Source organism: Plecotus auritus (genome assembly GCF_963455305.1).
Source record: "Plecotus auritus genome assembly, chromosome: 2".
Classification (NCBI taxonomy): Eukaryota; Metazoa; Chordata; class Mammalia; order Chiroptera; family Vespertilionidae; genus Plecotus; species Plecotus auritus.
Window position 1 is genome coordinate 8,934,120 of NC_137771.1, and position 17,511 is coordinate 8,951,630.

At 57.4% G+C, this 17,511-nt stretch overlaps 1 protein-coding gene across 1 annotated transcript in view; it reads left to right on the forward strand.

Moving 5' to 3' along the window:
- Positions 1 to 17,511, forward strand: part of FHAD1 (forkhead associated phosphopeptide binding domain 1) — a 107,653-nt gene that overhangs the window by 44,258 nt on the left and 45,884 nt on the right. Inside the window, exons 9-14 of the mRNA XM_080654375.1 lie at positions 6,072 to 6,161; positions 7,190 to 7,294; positions 10,778 to 10,885; positions 13,341 to 13,424; positions 14,162 to 14,314; positions 15,901 to 16,096. Coding sequence (XP_080510501.1) covers positions 6,072 to 6,161; positions 7,190 to 7,294; positions 10,778 to 10,885; positions 13,341 to 13,424; positions 14,162 to 14,314; positions 15,901 to 16,096 — 736 coding nt within the window. The remainder of the gene's footprint in view (positions 1 to 6,071; positions 6,162 to 7,189; positions 7,295 to 10,777; positions 10,886 to 13,340; positions 13,425 to 14,161; positions 14,315 to 15,900; positions 16,097 to 17,511) is intronic.

Consider the following 17,511-nt stretch of genomic DNA (forward strand, 5'->3'; position numbering starts at 1 on the left):
GCTGTCCGTGTGGGAGCTGTCCGTGTGGGCGCTGTCCGTGTGGGAGCTGTCCGTGTGGGAGCTGTCCGTGTGGGAGCTGTGTGTGTGGGAGCTGTGTGTGTGGGAGCTGTCTGTGTGGGAGCTGTCTGTGTGGGAGCTGTGTGTGTGGGAGCTGTCTGTGTGGGAGCTGTGTGTGTGGGAGCTGTCCGTGTGGGCGCTGTCCGTGTGGGAGCTGTCCGTGTGGGAGCTGTCCGTGTGGGAGCTGTCCGTGTGGGAGCTGTCTGTGTGGGAGCTGTGTGCGTGGGAGCTGTCCGCGTGGGCGCTGTCCGCGTGGGAGCTGTCCGCGTGGGAGCTGTCCGCGTGGGAGCTGTCCGCGTGGGCGCTGTCCGCGTGGGAGCTGTCCGTGTGGGCGCTGTCCGTGTGGGAGCTGTCCGTGTGGGCGCTGTCCGTGTGGGAGCTGTCCGTGTGGGAGCTGTCCGTGTGGGAGCTGTCCGTGTGGGAGCTGTCCGTGTGGGAGCTGTGTGTGTGGGAGCTGTCCGTGTGGGAGCTGTCCGTGTGGGCGCTGTCCGTGTGGGAGCTGTCCGTGTGGGAGCTGTCCGTGTGGGAGCTGTCCGTGTGGGAGCTGTGTGTGTGGGAGCTGTGTGTGTGGGAGCTGTGTGTGTGGGAGCTGTCTGTGTGGGAGCTGTCTGTGTGGGAGCTGTGTGTGTGGGAGCTGTGTGTGTGGGAGCTGTCTGTGTGGGAGCTGTGTGTGTGGGCTCTGTGTGTGTGGGAGCTGTGTGTGTGGGAGCTGTCCGTGTGGGAGCTGTGTGTGTGGGCTCTGTGTGTGTGGGAGCTGTCCGTGTGGGAGCTGTCCGTGTGGGAGCTGTCCGTGTGGGAGCTGTCCGTGTGGGAGCTGTCCGTGTGGGAGCTGTGTGTGTGGGAGCTGTCCGTGTGGGAGCTGTCCGTGTGGGAGCTGTCCGTGTGGGCGCTGTCCGTGTGGGCGCTGTCCGTGTGGGAGCTGTCCGTGTGGGAGCTGTCCGTGTGGGAGCTGTCCGTGTGGGAGCTGTGTGTGTGGGAGCTGTCCGTGTGGGAGCTGTCCGTGTGGGAGCTGTCCGTGTGGGAGCTGTGTGTGTGGGAGCTGTCCGTGTGGGAGCTGTCCGTGTGGGAGCTGTCCGTGTGGGAGCTGTGTGTGTGGGCTCTGTCCGTGTGGGAGCTGTGTGTGTGGGAGCTGTCCGTGTGGGAGCTGTGTGTGTGGGAGCTGTGTGTGTGGGAGCTGTCTGTGTGGGAGCTGTGTGTGTGGGAGCTGTCCGTGTGGGCGCTGTCCGTGTGGGAGCTGTGTGTGTGGGAGCTGTCTGTGTGGGAGCTGTGTGTGTGGGAGCTGTGTGTGTGGGCGCTGTCCGTGTGGGAGCTGTCCGTGTGGGAGCTGTGTGTGTGGGAGCTGTGTGTGTGGGAGCTGTGTGTGTGGGAGCTGTCCGTGTGGGAGCTGTCCGTGTGGGAGCTGTCTGTGTGGGAGCTGTCCGTGTGGGAGCTGTGTGTGTGGGAGCTGTCCGTGTGGGCGCTGTCCGTGTGGGAGCTGTCCGTGTGGGAGCTGTCCGTGTGGGCGCTGTCCGTGTGGGAGCTGTCCGTGTGGGAGCTGTCCGTGTGGGAGCTGTCCGTGTGGGAGCTGTGTGTGTGGGAGCTGTCTGTGTGGGAGCTGTGTGTGTGGGAGCTGTGTGTGTGGGCGCTGTCCGTGTGGGAGCTGTCCGTGTGGGAGCTGTCTGTGTGGGAGCTGTCCGTGTGGGCGCTGTCTTTGTGGGAGCTGTGTGTGTGGGAGCTGTCCGTGTGGGAGCTGTCCGTGTGGGAGCTGTCCGTGTGGGAGCTGTCCGTGTGGGAGCTGTGTGTGTGGGCTCTGTGTGTGTGGGAGCTGTCCGTGTGGGAGCTGTGTGTGTGGGAGCTGTGTGTGTGGGAGCTGTCTGTGTGGGAGCTGTGTGTGTGGGAGCTGTCCGTGTGGGCGCTGTCCGTGTGGGAGCTGTCCGTGTGGGAGCTGTCTGTGTGGGAGCTGTCCGTGTGGGAGCTGTCCGTGTGGGAGCTGTGTGTGTGGGCTCTGTCCGTGTGGGAGCTGTGTGTGTGGGAGCTGTCCGTGTGGGAGCTGTGTGTGTGGGAGCTGTGTGTGTGGGAGCTGTCTGTGTGGGAGCTGTGTGTGTGGGAGCTGTCTGTGTGGGCGCTGTCCGTGTGGGAGCTGTGTGTGTGGGAGCTGTCTGTGTGGGAGCTGTGTGTGTGGGAGCTGTGTGTGTGGGAGCTGTCCGTGTGGGAGCTGTCCGTGTGGGAGCTGTCCGTGTGGGAGCTGTCCGTGTGGGAGCTGTGTGTGTGGGAGCTGTCCGTGTGGGCGCTGTCCGTGTGGGAGCTGTCCGTGTGGGCGCTGTCCGTGTGGGCGCTGTCCGTGTGGGAGCTGTCCGTGTGGGAGCTGTCCGTGTGGGAGCTGTCCGTGTGGGAGCTGTGTGTGTGGGAGCTGTCTGTGTGGGAGCTGTGTGTGTGGGAGCTGTGTGTGTGGGCGCTGTCCGTGTGGGAGCTGTCCGTGTGGGAGCTGTCTGTGTGGGAGCTGTCCGTGTGGGCGCTGTCTTTGTGGGAGCTGTGTGTGTGGGAGCTGTCCGTGTGGGAGCTGTCCGTGTGGGAGCTGTCCGTGTGGGAGCTGTCCGTGTGGGAGCTGTGTGTGTGGGCTCTGTGTGTGTGGGAGCTGTCCGTGTGGGAGCTGTGTGTGTGGGAGCTGTGTGTGTGGGAGCTGTCTGTGTGGGAGCTGTGTGTGTGGGAGCTGTCCGTGTGGGCGCTGTCCGTGTGGGAGCTGTCCGTGTGGGAGCTGTCTGTGTGGGAGCTGTCTGTGTGGGAGCTGTCCGTGTGGGAGCTGTCCGTGTGGGCGCTGTCCGTGTGGGAGCTGTCCGTGTGGGAGCTGTGTGTGTGGGAGCTGTCCGTGTGGGAGCTGTCCGTGTGGGAGCTGTCCGTGTGGGAGCTGTCCGTGTGGGAGCTGTGTGTGTGGGAGCTGTCCGTGTGGGCGATGTCTGTGTGGGAGCTGTCCGTGTGGGAGCTGTCTGTGTGGGAGCTGTCCGTGTGGGAGCTGTCCGTGTGGGAGCTGTCCGTGTGGGAGCTGTCCGTGTGGGAGCTGTGTGTGTGGGAGCTGTCCGTGTGGGAGCTGTCCGTGTGGGAGCTGTCCGTGTGGGAGCTGTCCGTGTGGGCGATGTCTGTGTGGGAGCTGTCCGTGTGGGAGCTGTCCGTGTGGGAGCTGTCCGTGTGGGCGCTGTCCGTGTGGGAGCTGTCCGTGTGGGCGCTGTCCGTGTGGGAGCTGTCCGTGTGGGAGCTGTCCGTGTGGGAGCTGTCCGCGTGGGCGCTGTCCGCGTGGGAGCTGTCCGTGTGGGAGCTGTCCGTGTGGGAGCTGTGTGTGTGGGAGCTGTCTGTGTGGGAGCTGTGTGTGTGGGAGCTGTGTGTGTGGGAGCTGTGTGTGTGGGAGCTGTCCGTGTGGGAGCTGTCCGTGTGGGAGCTGTGTGTGTGGGAGCTGTCTGTGTGGGAACTGTGTGTGTGGGAGCTGTGTGTGTGGGAGCTGTCTGCCTGGGAGCTGTCCGTGTGGGCGCTGTCTGTGTGGGAGCTGTCCATGTGGGAGCTGTCCGTGTGGGCGCTGTCTGTGTGGGAGCTGTCCGTGTGGGAGCTGTCCGTGTGGGAGCTGTCTGCGTGGGAGCTGTCTGCCTGGGAGCTGTCCGCGTGGGAGCTGTCCGTGTGGGAGCTGTGTGTGTGGGAGCTGTGTGTGTGGGAGCTGTCCGTGTGGGAGCTGTCCGTGTGGGAGCTGTCCGTGTGGGAGCTGTCTGTGTGGGCGCTGTCTGTGTGGGAGCTGTCCGTGTGGGAGCTGTCCGTGTGGGAGCTGTCCGTGTGGGAGCTGTCTGTGTGGGAGCTGTCCGTGTGGGAGCTGTACGTGTGGGAGCTGTGTGTGTGGGAGCTGTGTGTGTGGGCGCTGTCTGTGTGGGAGCTGTGTGTGTGGGAGCTGTCTGTGTGGGAGCTGTCTGTGTGGGAGCTGTCTGTGTGGGAGCTGTCCGTGTGGGAGCTGTGTGTGTGGGAGCTGTCCGTGTGGGAGCTGTGTGTGTGGGAGCTGTCCGTGTGGGAGCTGTCTGTGTGGGCGCTGTCTGTGTGGGAGCTGTGTGTGTGGGAGTCTCTGTGTGGGAGCTGTCCGTGTGGGCGCTGTCTGTGTGGGAGCTGTCCGTGTGGGAGCTGTCCGTGTGGGAGCTGTCTGTGTGGGAGCTGTCCGTGTGGGAGCTGTCTGTGTGGGAGCTGTCTGTGTGGGAACTGTGTGTGTGGGAACTGTCTATGTGGGTGCCAGGCGGGAATAGACTGTGACGTCCCAGAAGGCAGACAGGACCTCGGGTGCTTAGCACAAGGCCCAGTTTGGAGCCGGCGAAATGCAGGGCCTGGTCAGGCTTTGGTGTCAGACAGGCCAGGGTCCAACCCCAGAGCTTGTTTTTATTGTGACTCAGCCGGCCCCCACTGCTCCACCTGTGAAATGGGGACAACAAACTTTCTCTGAGGACTGGGAAGCCGGTTTGAACTCTGTCCTCTGCCTGTGACCCCAGTCGGCCGCCCCGCCAAGCTCCTGCCTCTGTTTCCTCCCAGCACATTAATGTGATCAGTTTTGTGTCGTGTGTGTGTGTGTGTGCACACGTGTGTGCACGTGCCTGTGTGTGCTGGGGAGGGGTGCTTGTACCCCGATGCTAAGGAAGAGAAATATGGAAAAACAGAGCCTGTCAGGCTAGTCTATTTCCTGACCCCCATTCCCCTTCCTCCTCGACCTTGGAACGAGGGCTCCTTCTGCTCCAGCCTGTGCCGGCCACCAGCACGTAGGCTCCTCACCGGGGGCGGGGGGGGGGTTGCTCTCATCAACATTGGGGTGCGTATTGCTGTTTAAATTATGTCTGTCGTACTGTTGATTTTAGAAAAATAAGTAGATGGCATTAAAAAGCAAAATTTTATAAAGAAGAAAGGAAATGCTACCCTAAGAAATCAACATTAATATTTTAATGTATACTCTTCTATCTTGTTTATATATATCACCTAGGAGTAAATAAATTATGTATTCCTATCTCACAGTGAATTAATACCAGGCACATTTAAAAATCTTAAATGCTTACTGTTTCCCTATGTTAATAAATAACAGCTTATATCATTGGTCTTAAAAGCTACAACAGTACTTCCCTGGGTGTATACAATACAGTAAAGCGTCTCCTGTTGTTGGACACGCAGGGGGTTTTTGTTTTGTCTTTAATGTTGCTAACCATGCTGGGAGGCACATCCCTGAATCTACAGATTCGCTGATTTCTCTAGTCCTTGTCCTCAGGGCACATCCCTAAGGCCGCGATTTCTGGGTCAAAAAGAAGACATGTCTTTCTGCTCTGAACGCCTGTGGCAGAACTGCCCTCCGGAAAGGCTGCTCCCTTTACCCTCCCCCCCACCCCCCACCCCCCACACACACACACCAGGGCAGTTGTGTCTTTGAGATGAAGCCTGCATAAAGCACCAAGAGCCATCCAAGTTCACTGCCAAGTTCACTAGTGAGCCCCACCCCGTCCATGTGCTCCTGAAAGCTGTGCTCGGCGGGGCACAGAGTGGAAGATTCCCATCCCTCCACCCTACGTGCCCGGACTCTGCTCAGCCTGGTTTCTCCTGTGGCGTAGCTTGCTGGCTCTTGAAAAAGAATTTAGACCAGGGGTGGGCAAACTTTTTGACTCGAGGGCCACAATGGGTTCTTAAACTGGACCGGAGGACCGGAACAAAAGCATGGATGGAGTGTTTGTGTGAACTAATATAAATTCAAAGTAAAGGAGCGGAGGGGAGAGCAAGAGAACCGGATAGAACAGCCGGATCCGGCCCGCAGGCCGTAGTTTGCCCACGGCTGATTTAGACACTTTCTTCCTCAGAACTCATGAGCAGGGTGCCCTGGGAGCTACCGCAGATCCCAGGCATCCACCGGCACCAATGGCCTCGCCCCTGGCAGTGTGGGGTGTGATGGGATTAAGCGGCAGCACGTGCTCTGCGAGGCCGCCGCGGGGACCTGGGACCCCCAGACAACCCACATGGCCTGTTGCCCTTCTTTCTCTCCACAGTGCTCAGTGCTCAGAGAGGCATTAAACAAGGAAGATGCTCAGAAGGAGCAGCGGGAAGCCCAAGAGAAAGAGCTGAAACTCAGCAAATCCGTGAGTTGAACTTCCTCACTCCCAGGCATCCATGAAAAGGCTTTGACCTTCAGGTTTTGGCAAGAGCACACACTCCGGGGTTTTCTGATGGTTATGGTTGAGGCCATCTCCTCACTCTTTGATTTGCTGCCTCTAGGAGGACATGGGTGGGAAGACCCTGGAAAACACACTCTCCCAGCATTCCCTGGGCGTTGGCTCCACCCCCCTCGCCGGTTTCTCTTAGAGCTGGGCTGGGGTGGGGATGGGGACAGGGACAGGAGCCGGCCAGGTGGCCGCCACGTGCTGCCAAAAAGTCACTGTGGCTCCTGCCCCTGGACCTGTGACGCCCAGGCTATTATGTCCCGCTGTCACACTTTTATCAGAGGGATACTTTGATCACGATCACCAACCCAACACTCTTCCTTACGTAACTTTACACCAACTCATAAAAACAACACAAAAAGGCGTCATGTGCCACTGCGGACGGTGACGGTTAAAGATGCGGTGCAAACTGACCACGGAAATGAAAGGGGGCCAGTGGGACCCTCTCCCACCTCAGCAGGCAGTCTCAGTTCGGGGGCCGCACAGCGCCTTCGACACCAAGGGGGAGACGCGCCCTTCCCGCGTCAGGAGCATTCCTGCTCCCTGCCCCAGCGGGAGAAAGAAAACCTGCATTGTTCTGTTCTTCCACACCGCGCCCATTGTGTCTTCCAAACTGCCCTTATTCCAGTCGATCGCAAAAATTTACCCCAAGAGGAATAACTGTAAAGTTATCCGAATGAATTGATGGATGTCTCCTACTGTTCCATCCCAGGGCACAGCTGATTTTCGAACAAAACGAGCCATTTTCAATATATCACTTGACAAAAGGTCTGCTTTGCTCTGCAGATGTAGGATTTCTCCCCAAGGGACAGAACTTAGCTGATCCCCGGTTAGGTTTTCACCTTAACGAACCCGGTGAAACGAGTTCTGGAGATCCAGGCCTTTCCGCCCGGAAGTCAGGTCCAGCGTGCCGTCAGGGAAGCTGACTTTTGTTGAAACTCTTCCAGCAAATCCAAAACATGGAGAGAGAAATGAGGAGGCTCAGGGAGGAGCTGAAGAAGAGTACTTCCGACCAGAGCATGATCTCTAAGACGCTTCGAGAAAAGAGCAAGGTAAGGCCAGCGCAGCCTCGGCCCAGCCACCCCTCTGGGCCAGGCGCTCCACACACATCCTCTCCTTACAGCGACCCTGTGTGGTCTACACTGGTATTGACCCCGCTTTACAGCTGGGAAAACTGAGGCTCACAAGAGCGAAGGGCGTTTTCCAGCTTCACTCAGGGAAAGTAGTTGCGGCAGGACTTGAACCCAGGTCTGTCTGGCTCCAAAGCCCCTGTGTGCACCCGCTGCCCCAGCCCGCCTTCAGGTCTGAATTGTAAAATTATCCCGAATCGGCCCATTAAACCACGTTTGCCAATGATGTTCAGACTGAAATGCTGCTGCTGATCGTTCTGTGTGTGTGTCCCATCAGTCTTTGAGAGAGGCGTGTTTTTAAAAATCTCACCATGACCGTGGATTTGTGTATTTCTTCTTTTAATATTGCTAACTTCTGCTTTGTGTATGTTGAGGCCGTGTTACCAGGTGCATGTAAATTTAGAATGTTAATTCTTCCTGTTGGGAAAGAAAACACCCGTGGATCATCATAGAAATGTCCCTCTTCGTGTCTAGTAGTGTTTCTCCCCGAAAGTCTGCGTTGCCGTTAATGCAGATCCATCAGCTCCACGGCCTTCCTGTTGGTTAGGGTTTTCACAGCGTATCTTCTTCATCATTTTTCTGTCCATCTTTGTATTAAAGTGTTTTTTTTTCTCTCTTCTAAATAGCATGACATTTTATAAAATCCGGTCACAATCTCTGTCTGTTAGCCCATTTATATAAAGTGCGATTGCTGGTGTATTGATTGGGGTTTAACTCTGCCCTCTCGCTCAATGCCAGCTGAGCTGTATTTCCTTTTATCTCCTTTCTCGGGTTCTTGAGTTGATGGTTTTCTATCATTCCATTTTTGTCTCTGTTTGCTTGGAAATGGTTCACTCCTTAATTATACGTTTAGAATAGTGAGACAATGGCGTTTACCCTGGACTTGCCAAAATCCAATATTAATTGAGTTTCTTCGTCTTTTCAGCGCTCGCCCAAAGGCTGTGCTATGCGTTCTTGATGCCGTGTCAGTTGATGACTATGCCCTTGTCCGTGATAATGCTGATGACAGATTCTTTCAGGGGTGTATGTGTGTGTGTGTGTGTGTGTGTGTGCGTGCGTGTGTGTGTGTGCGTGTGTGTGCGTGTGTGTGTGTGTGTGCGTGCGTGTGTGTGTGTGTGTGCGTGCGTGTGTGCGTGTGTGTGTGTCTGAAAAACGGATGCTTAACCTTCGTTTTTGACTGAGTGCTGAATCCCACGTTGGCCATGGTTTTCTTTCAGCGCCTCGTAGGTAGCGTTAGGTTCATCTTTCCAGGGTCTTTTGGTTCCTGGTGTTTCTACGTTGAGGTCGTTGTCGAGCCTAAAATTGCACCTTTGCAAAAGCTCTGATTTTTTCTTGGGCAGCTTTTAAGAGTCTCCATTCCCTTGGTTTCCAGCAGCTTGACGATGCTTTACTGGGGTGTGGGTTTATTTTTTCTACCTTGTGTGGCGTTCACAGGGCTTCCTGAGCCTTTGGCTTGGTGTCCTGATTTGTTCTGCGCTGGGGGCTACATACCACACAGGCAGTGAGGAGCTGCCGAAGGCCCTAAACAGGACACTGGTACTGTTACGTTTGTGATCAGTAATAACGGTGAAAATGACAGCTATAATTTCTCATGTGTTATGCCAAACATTTCATCTTTTTCTTTTTTTAAATATTTTTATTGATTTCAGAGAGGGAGAGACAGATAGAAATATCAGTGATGAGAGAGAATCATTGATTGGCTGCCTCCCGCACAGCCCCCATTGGGGATCGAACCCTCAACCCGAGCATGTGCCCTGACTGGGAATCAAACCGTGACCTCCGGGTTCATAGGTCGACGCTCAACCACTGAGCCACGCCGGCCGGGCTCATCTCTTTTCGTCCTCACAACAACTCTATGACCTAGAAATTATCCTTCCCACTTTACGGATGCGGGCGTCCAGGCTGCTAGTTACTGGTACAGTCAGTACCGCAAAGTCAGTGGCACAGCCAAGGCTGGGAGCCAGTTTTGTCTGATACCAATGGTGGCAGCACAGCCACCAGCCACCAGCCACGTGTGACTGTTCACACTGAAATTTATCAAAATTAAAGAAAATGTAAAATTCAGTTTCTCAGTCACACCAGCCACATCGCAAGTGCTCTGGCCAGGTATGGCTCACAGCTGCCGTGTTAGCCAACGCAAACACGAAGCCGTTCCATCACACAGAGCGGCTCTGCAGCCCGGTAACGCTCAGGACCATGAAGAATGTGCTGGCAGGAAATGAAAATAGAGGCGAGGAGGCCGGTTATCACAGGCCAAGGGCTGTCAGTGTCTGGCGGGGCCTTGCCCAGGGCAGGGCAGGGGTAGGAGCGGAGAAGCAGGGGGACGTGAGAGGGATGGGAGCACCGGGCTTGGAGAACAGTGGGTGTGAGAGATGGAGAGGGGCCAGCGGGAGATGACCCCGAGGCTTGAGGCAGGGGGTGGGGCTGTCCTTTATGGTGGGGACTGCAGAGAAGGGCAGACTCCGGGGTTGGAGTCGGCTTTGTAGTGGGAGGGAAAGTCTGCTGAAATGGAAGTCAGAGCCCCTGTAGACCTGGGAGGGTTGTTTGTGGAGGAAATTAGGCCCAGGGAGGGTGCACGGCTTTTGCAAGTCACATGGCTGGTGGAGGCGCTGCCGCTGGACCCCACGGCTCGGCGTAAGCTGTAAAGGGCTCCTCTGGCTCTTTTATTACATCTGCGTAACCCTCCCCCCCCCCCCCACCCCCCACCCCCCCCGCTCCCGAATAAACAGCTGTGGAGCTTTTCGGTACAAAACCCTCCCTCTCATTGATTTAGGAGAGTTTGCCTCATTTCCTGATAGTGCCAGAGCCCTGGGCTCAGCGCGTGCTCCCAAAATGTTTATTGTTCCGAAATGAATTGAGCAGCTGCAGGGTCCCGTGATGGCCAGCAGAGGGCAGCGCCGAGCACGCCCAAGCTCCCCTCCAGTTGACTGTTAACCCAAACCAGGGGGAGGAAATCTGCTCGCTTCTCTGCTTTAAATGCCTTCTCTCACAGGCTGTGATTCATCGCTTAGCAAGCCTCCCAGAGTGGGGTCCAGAGCCCTCTTAGGAGGTACTGCACTAGGCTAACCACTGCAAGTCCCCGCGATACCTCTGTGAAGCGGTACTAGTATCATCATTCCCATTTGCCAGATGAGAACACTGAGTCACAGAGCAGGGAAGTACCTCTCTCAGGGTCCTAGGGCTCGTTAGGGGCTGAGCTGGGATTGGAGTCTGCGGTTGAAAAAACAGAGATGAGCCCAGGATGCAGAGCTTGGCCCTTTCCCCGAGGAGCCGGGCACGCCCGTGACCCCTGCAGCCGTCCCTCCCCCTCGGGGACTCCCCCGGCCATTAGCCCTCCTAGAGGGATTTCCCAGAGTGCATTGTGATCACATTAGCAGCAAGTGCCTGCTTTCATCGTCCTTTCAGGTTGAAGAGAAGCTTCAGGAGGATTCCAGAAGGAAATTGCTTCAGCTCCAAGAAATGGGGAGCAGAGAGAGCCTCATTAAAGTCAATTTGGAAAGGGCAGTAGGTCAGGTAGGCGTGCGAGCTCCAGGGCCCCTCCATGGCCCCGTTCCCCAGGGATTGTTCGCGCCCAGTGGCTGGTGGGAAGCGTGAGGAGGAAGACGGCTGTGGTTTGCTTCTCCCATTGACCTCATGGGCAGCAGCTTCATGTGGCTCCTGCCTCCGCGTGGACGTCCTGAGGGGCGTTCCCTGCTGGGAGCCACCCACTCCAGGAGTTCACCATCCCGTCGCCCAAGACCCTGGCCACGCAGCCACCCTTCAGCGCCCGCCCCCATTAACCAGCCGCCCACTGTTCCCTCTTGGGAAGGGTCTGAGCCACTTGACCCTCAACAGTGTTTCTAGTACCTTCTCCCTAACATTTTCATCCTAATATTTACCACTCTCCTCCCTTCTCTGGGCCCCCAGCAGAGGTCCCGTCAGTGTCCACGAGGAAGTGCCACTTTTCCTAAGAAAGTAAAGCCCCAGGATGTCCGAGCTCATGCAAGACGGAGATGTCACCGGGCAGGGTGGTGAGCAGGCTGGCCCGGCTGGTCTGGGGTGCATGTTCTGGCCTGGATGGCCCGTGGCCCCTCCCCTTACACGTGGCACAGCGTGAGGGCCAGAACATGCAAATAAGGCTTCATCAAAGGCTAAACGAGAGCCAGTGGGAAGCCGGGAAGGGGCACTGAGCCTCCAGAACACGGCCCACCAAGGGCAGCCCACCGGGGGCTCCTCCTCAGGCCCCTCCTGGCAACCACGCTCGAGGGCATCCAAGAACGTTTAGCGTGCACATGCGTTTGTGCTGCTTTTCCTGGGAGGAAGGGTCCAGCATGCTGCTCCATGGAGTCTCAGAGGGGTCTGTGAACCACCAAAAAAGATGAAGAACCGCGATCCTAAGGGTCCTTCCATCCCACCCAGCCCAGCCCCAACGCCCTCCCCTCGGGCAGCGTCCGAGCCTGACCCGCAGTGTGGCGGGGCTCCGTCAGAGGCACACAGTTCATAATGATGCTGACTACCAGGCAGTAAAGGTCCTTCAACAAACGTCACCACCATCACCCCAGGGTCACGTCTCCTGCAGGGACCGACCCTTAGTGAGGGCAGAGAGCTTGCCCATCTGGGCTTCCCCTGTGCACCTGGGCTGCCCCTCACCTGCATGCTGACGCCTATGTGAGGGCCTCATCTGTGCCACTGGCCCAAGTGCCAGGGTCCTGGTTATGATCTAGGAAGCAGTCACCTTGGAGAGGACCCTGAGAGACACTGAGGTCCCTCCTGGTCTAGACTCAAGCGAGGAGGAGCCCCGCTCTGTCCCCGGACTCTCCCAGCCCAGCCCCTGTCTCCACATCCTGCTCTCTCTCTCTCTCTCAGATCCACCCTCCCCCAGGCAAGTGATCCAGGACGCACCCGTAGCCCAGGAGAACCTGTCCCTCTGCCCTGAGCAGTCCTAAGGGTCCTCAGGGCCTCTCTACATAGCTTCTTCCTTGGGCGAGAGGAGACGCCCCCTTGGCTGTGAAGCCCGAGGCACCCCGGTCGCTGCTGCAGGCCGCCCGCCCGCAGGGATGTCCTCAGGAGAGTCTCACTCCACGCCAGTTCCCAGAGCTCCCTGGTGCGCAGTGCACGCCTGTGTCTCGGGGCCGTTGACCTGCAGGCTGATTCAGTGGCCCTTCCGCCCCTTCAGGACTCTGTCTTAGGGTCCTCAATGACCAAACACCCAGGCCAAGGGCCACCACGCTGGGAAGTTTCCAGATAAACTGGGGCTCCTTTGCCTCTACCTTCTCATGGAACCTGGGACCCCTTGAACGTGCAGTTCCGTGAGCCCTGCTTTAACGTAACTGCGGTTTCATCACCTGTCGTTGGAAAGCGCCGGCCCCAAGGAGGCCCTCGAGGGCGTGTTGGGCTGGAGCAGAGGCCCCTGTCTTTGACAGATGTCTCTGTTCACAGCGTTCAGTGAACCTTTGTGGGGTGTCTACTCTGTGCCAGGCCCTGTACCAGTCGCAGGGGACACTGAGGGGAACACGATACCCAGGGTCTTCGGGGCGCGAAACGGCGGGAGGGAGTGAATTCCTCTGTCCCCAGGCACCCTTGCTGATGACAGTTTCCCGGGGCTGACAGCCTCCATATTTATCTCCCAGTCTGGGGCCGGCTTAGCAATTATGGCAGAGCGCTCCCGGCCCCAGGCTTCCCACTGGATAATTGGCAGCAAGTGGCTCTTCTGAGGGCTTGAGACGTGTGTGTGCTGACCACACGCATCAGCTGGGTCAGGCAGGCAGGCTGAGGAAGTAATTAAAATCTGCTGCCCCCTCCCTTCTGCGGGCTGCTGCCCCCTCCCTCCTGCGGGCACTGCCCCTTGCAGGGAGAGGTGGAGATCTCAGTGACATGGCATGGCCATCCAAGGCACTCAGGCCCTCTTATCTGATTTCTCCTGGCCCCCCAAGGCTAGCCGGCTGCAGCTGCCCCCTCCTGACTCAGTTGCCTCCTCTTTGTGCTGCAGCTGGAGCATTTCAGGAGCCAGGTCATCAGGGCCACCTACGGGCGAGCCAAGCCGTTCCAGGACAAGCCCGTCACCGACCAAGAGGTTCGTCCGCCCTTCGCGCTTCCTTCTCCGGGGCCCTGGGACTGCAGACGCTGGGAGCATATGTTCCCGGGTTTTGTTGGTGGCACACATTCTTCACGCTGCTGCCACACCATAAAGATTTGTTTAGATTTCATGGGATTTCCTGGCTTTCAAAGTAAAAGCCAGGGAAACCCCCTTGAAATGTTTCTGTGAACATCAAACCAAATCACTCAGGGTGATTCTGGTCGCCGGATGCACAGGGGTAACCTTGGTTCGCACCCTCGTTAGTAGCATCATGAGAAAGGGCTGCCTCACCCAGACAACACGTCCCGTCCCGCCTGCTCCTGCTGAAGAGGGAGAGGTGAGGACGGACCTCTGGCTGGCCGGGGGCCTTGTTAGTTCCCAGTGACTTTCCCACGCTCTGTGTTGGCCCGCGGGTAAGGACACGTGGCTCTCCTTGGCCTCAGAACAACCAGGCCCTCAGCATCAGGTTGTGTTATTAGTCGCTCCTAAATGGCAGAAAAATCTAGAACAAATGAATGGCAACAACATGGACCTTGGGATCTTCAAAACCGTCCCGGATCCCGGAAACGAACGTGTCCTGGTGACAGCGCCAACGGCGGCCTCCAGAGCCATCGCCCAAGCCTGGCAGGACGGCCCTCCCCACCTGCAGAGACGGGGTGACGCTCCCAGCACCCTCCTCCCGGGGCCCCCCTGTGTTTTAAATCTTTTTTTTTTTTTTTTTTTTTGGTCACCAGTTAATAGAGAAGATCATCCAGGTCACGGAGGACAACGTCAGCTTTCAGCAGAAAAAGTGGAGCCTGCAGAAGGAGAGCCAGCTCAGCCACTCCAAGCAGGAGGCGCTCGCCGAGAGCATGGAGAGGCTGCGGGCGTCGCTGGACAGCTGCCAGGTGGCCCCTGCTTCCCACCGTCCCCTCTGTCGCGTCCCCTCTGTCGGAACCCGCCCCGCTGGCTGGCGCGGGAGCCTGTCCGGCCTCCGTGGAGCGGGTCGGGCAGGGTGCCCTGCTGCTGTGCCCACCTTTCCTCTCCTGGGAGAGCAGGGAGCAGAGGACCTCAGAGAACGCCCCCGGGCGGCCCAGGGCGGCCCAGGAAGAGGTGCCTGGCACTCTGAGTACCTCCGCGGAGGTCGCGGACCTCAGGTCGGCTTCTTTCACTCAGTCAAGAGCCTCGTGCTGTGTCCAGAGAAATCAGAGCAACAGGCCTGCCCTGTAGCTGCTCTGCCTTTGGGCCCAGCCATGGAGAGGTGGGGCACAGCCAGGGTGGGGCCCTTCTCTGTGCCCAGGGCCATTGGGTTACTATACCATCATTCCCAGCCGTACACAACCATCAGCTTAAAGACCAGCCTGCTGTGTTTCCTCAAACAATTAACTCACCCCTAATGCCTTGGCAGGGCCAGACCAAATGACTTCTCGGGCCTTATAGGACCCGTGGGCCAGACCTTCCCCAGCCCTGCCTTAGCCTGTGGAGGGGGTGGCCCACGGGGCGGGGGGGGCCAGCTCCCAGGGCCCCATGCAGGGAGTAGGCAACTGCTTCCTTGTCTCTGGAAATCAGCTGCTACCATTTGGGGAGTTTGTGCAAATGTTAGCGTGTCAGCTCTTTCAATCAGGAAACTGCACTTTCTGACCAGCTTATGTGTTGATCTCAGCAGGAATTTTGACGAATAAAAATAGCCAAATTCAGTTCTCATTTCAGCCTATTGTCCTTGGCAATTTGGCTTTGAATTTGAATAGACCCAAGTGGGGTCTCTTTGACCACCAAAAGTCCAAGTTAGAGTGCAAACAAAATAATGCTGCCTCTTACATTCCCCATCCTTCCACCCCCAACTCCACCACCTCCCATCCCCCCACCCCACCCCCACCAAAAAAATTAAGCAAATAAAACTGAACGGGGACAGCCCCGGGCGCTGACCTGGGGCCCTGCTGCTTCACAGAAAATTCAAGAACATTCTTCACAGGTGGTGTCGGGTGGGGTTTCTGGCACATGTCTGGTCCCTCACCGTCCTCTCTCTGCAGGCGGGCCCCTCACCATCCTCTCTCTGCAGGCGGGCCCCTCACCCTCCTCTCTCTGCAGGCGGGCCCCTCACCGTCCTCTCTCTGCAGGCGGGCCCCTCACCCTCCTCTCTCTGCAGGCGGGCCCCTCACCGTCCTCTCTCTGCAGGCGGGGTCCTCACCCTCCTCTCTCTGCAGGCGGGCCCCTCACCGTCCTCTCTCTGCAGGCGGGGTCCTCACCCTCCTCTCTCTGCAGGCGGGCCCCTCACCGTCCTCTCTCTGCAGGCGGGGTCCTCACCCTCCTCTCTCTGCAGGTGGGCCCCTCACCGTCCTCTCTCTGCAGGCGGGGTCCTCACCCTCCTCTCTCTGCAGGCGGGCCCCTCACCGTCCTCTCTCTGCAGGCGGGGTCCTCACCCTCCTCTCTCTGCAGGCGGGCCCCTCACCCTCCTCTCTCTGCAGGCGGGGTCCTCACCCTCCTCTCTCTGCAGGCACGCATGAAGATGTCTTGCTGCAGCACCGACCTGAAGAAGGAGGTGGAGCTCCTCCAGTCCCTGCAGGTGAGCCCGCCTGTGTCCGGGCTCCAGAAGGCGGCGCTGGACCTGGTGCGCCTGTCGCAGTCCTGGCTGGAGGACACCGAGGGGCTCCTCCGTGACGTGGGGGTCCAGCTGCCCGGCTCCGACAAAGGTGACTGGGCCTGTGTTTCTCTGAAATGTCGTGTTGAATCCTTATCACGAAGGCACATCTGTTGAGGAAAGCTTCTTGGGCGCGTGGCCAGGTGCCCCCTGCTCCAGACTCGCTTTGCTTCTCCACTTGAGAAGCCATTTGCCTTTAAAAAAGGAAAAAGAAAAAAACATGAGACTTGATTACTGAAGAGAAAATAAGACATGACAAAGGCCAAAGGATAATTAAATCCAAATTGTACTCAATCTTATCTCTCAGCAGTAAGATATATTGTTAAATACATTTTTATGTTTACTGTTAATTATATTTTTAATAGACCTTTTTTCAGTGTAGTTTTGGTTCACAGCAAAACTTAGAGAAAAGTCCCGGGATGTCCCATCTGCCCGCTGCCCCTACCCATGCACGGCCTCCCCGGTTGTCAACGCCCTCCACCAGAGTGGACCATTTACTACCACTGATGGACCTGCGTGACGCATCACCATTGTCCAGCGTCCGTGGTCCTCATGAGGGTTCGCTCTTGGTGCAGTACATTCTGTGGGCTGGGACAGCTTTATAAGGACATGCACCTGCCACTCCATATCGGACAGATATTCTCACTGCCGCGCAAACCCTCTTTGCTCTGCCTGTGTATTCATCCCTCCCCCCAGCCCCCAGCCCCCAGCAGCTGCTGGTCTTCTTATTGTCTCCATAGTTTTGCCTTTTCCAGAAGGTCCTAAAGTTGGAATTATACAGTGTGTATAGCGTTTTCAGGTCGGCTTTTTTTTTTTTTCTTTCCCCCTCCATGTCTTTTCATGACTCCGTGGCTCATGTCTTCTTAGTGCTGAATGGCATTCCATGGTCTGGTGGTACCACAGCTTGTTCATTCTCCTACGGAGGGAGGGACCTCCTGCTTGCGCCCAAGTTTTGGTGGTTGTGAGTGAAGCTGCCCTCAATGTCCATAGACAGGGTTTGGTGTAGAGTAAGTTCTCAACTCCTTGGGATGAAGATCAAGGAGCGGGATTGCTGGATTGTGTGGGAAGAGAGTATTCAGTTTTGAAGGAAACCACCAAACTTGGAGACGGTCATCTTGGCCATGAGTGGAAAATGCACCGGAAGGTGTCAGCACAGAGTAGCCGTGAGGAGGCGGTCACCAGCGATGGCGGCGGCCAGCACTGGAGCGGGGGTGGGGATGGAGAAAGAGAGAGGAGGTATATCCACAGGCCTCCGTGCAGGATGCAAATGGATGGGAGAAAAGTGACAGAGAGAACGGGGTCTACAGACCTCCAGGTTTCTGGCTGTGTGCAAGGACAGATGGGTTCCTTCACTAAAATCCAGAGTGAGGAACGCTGCATGCGGACCAGGTCTGAGGGCGGAGATGAGTGTGGGGTGCCTGTAACTTCCAGGGTGAGGTGTCAAGAATGCAGCTGTCACCCTGAATG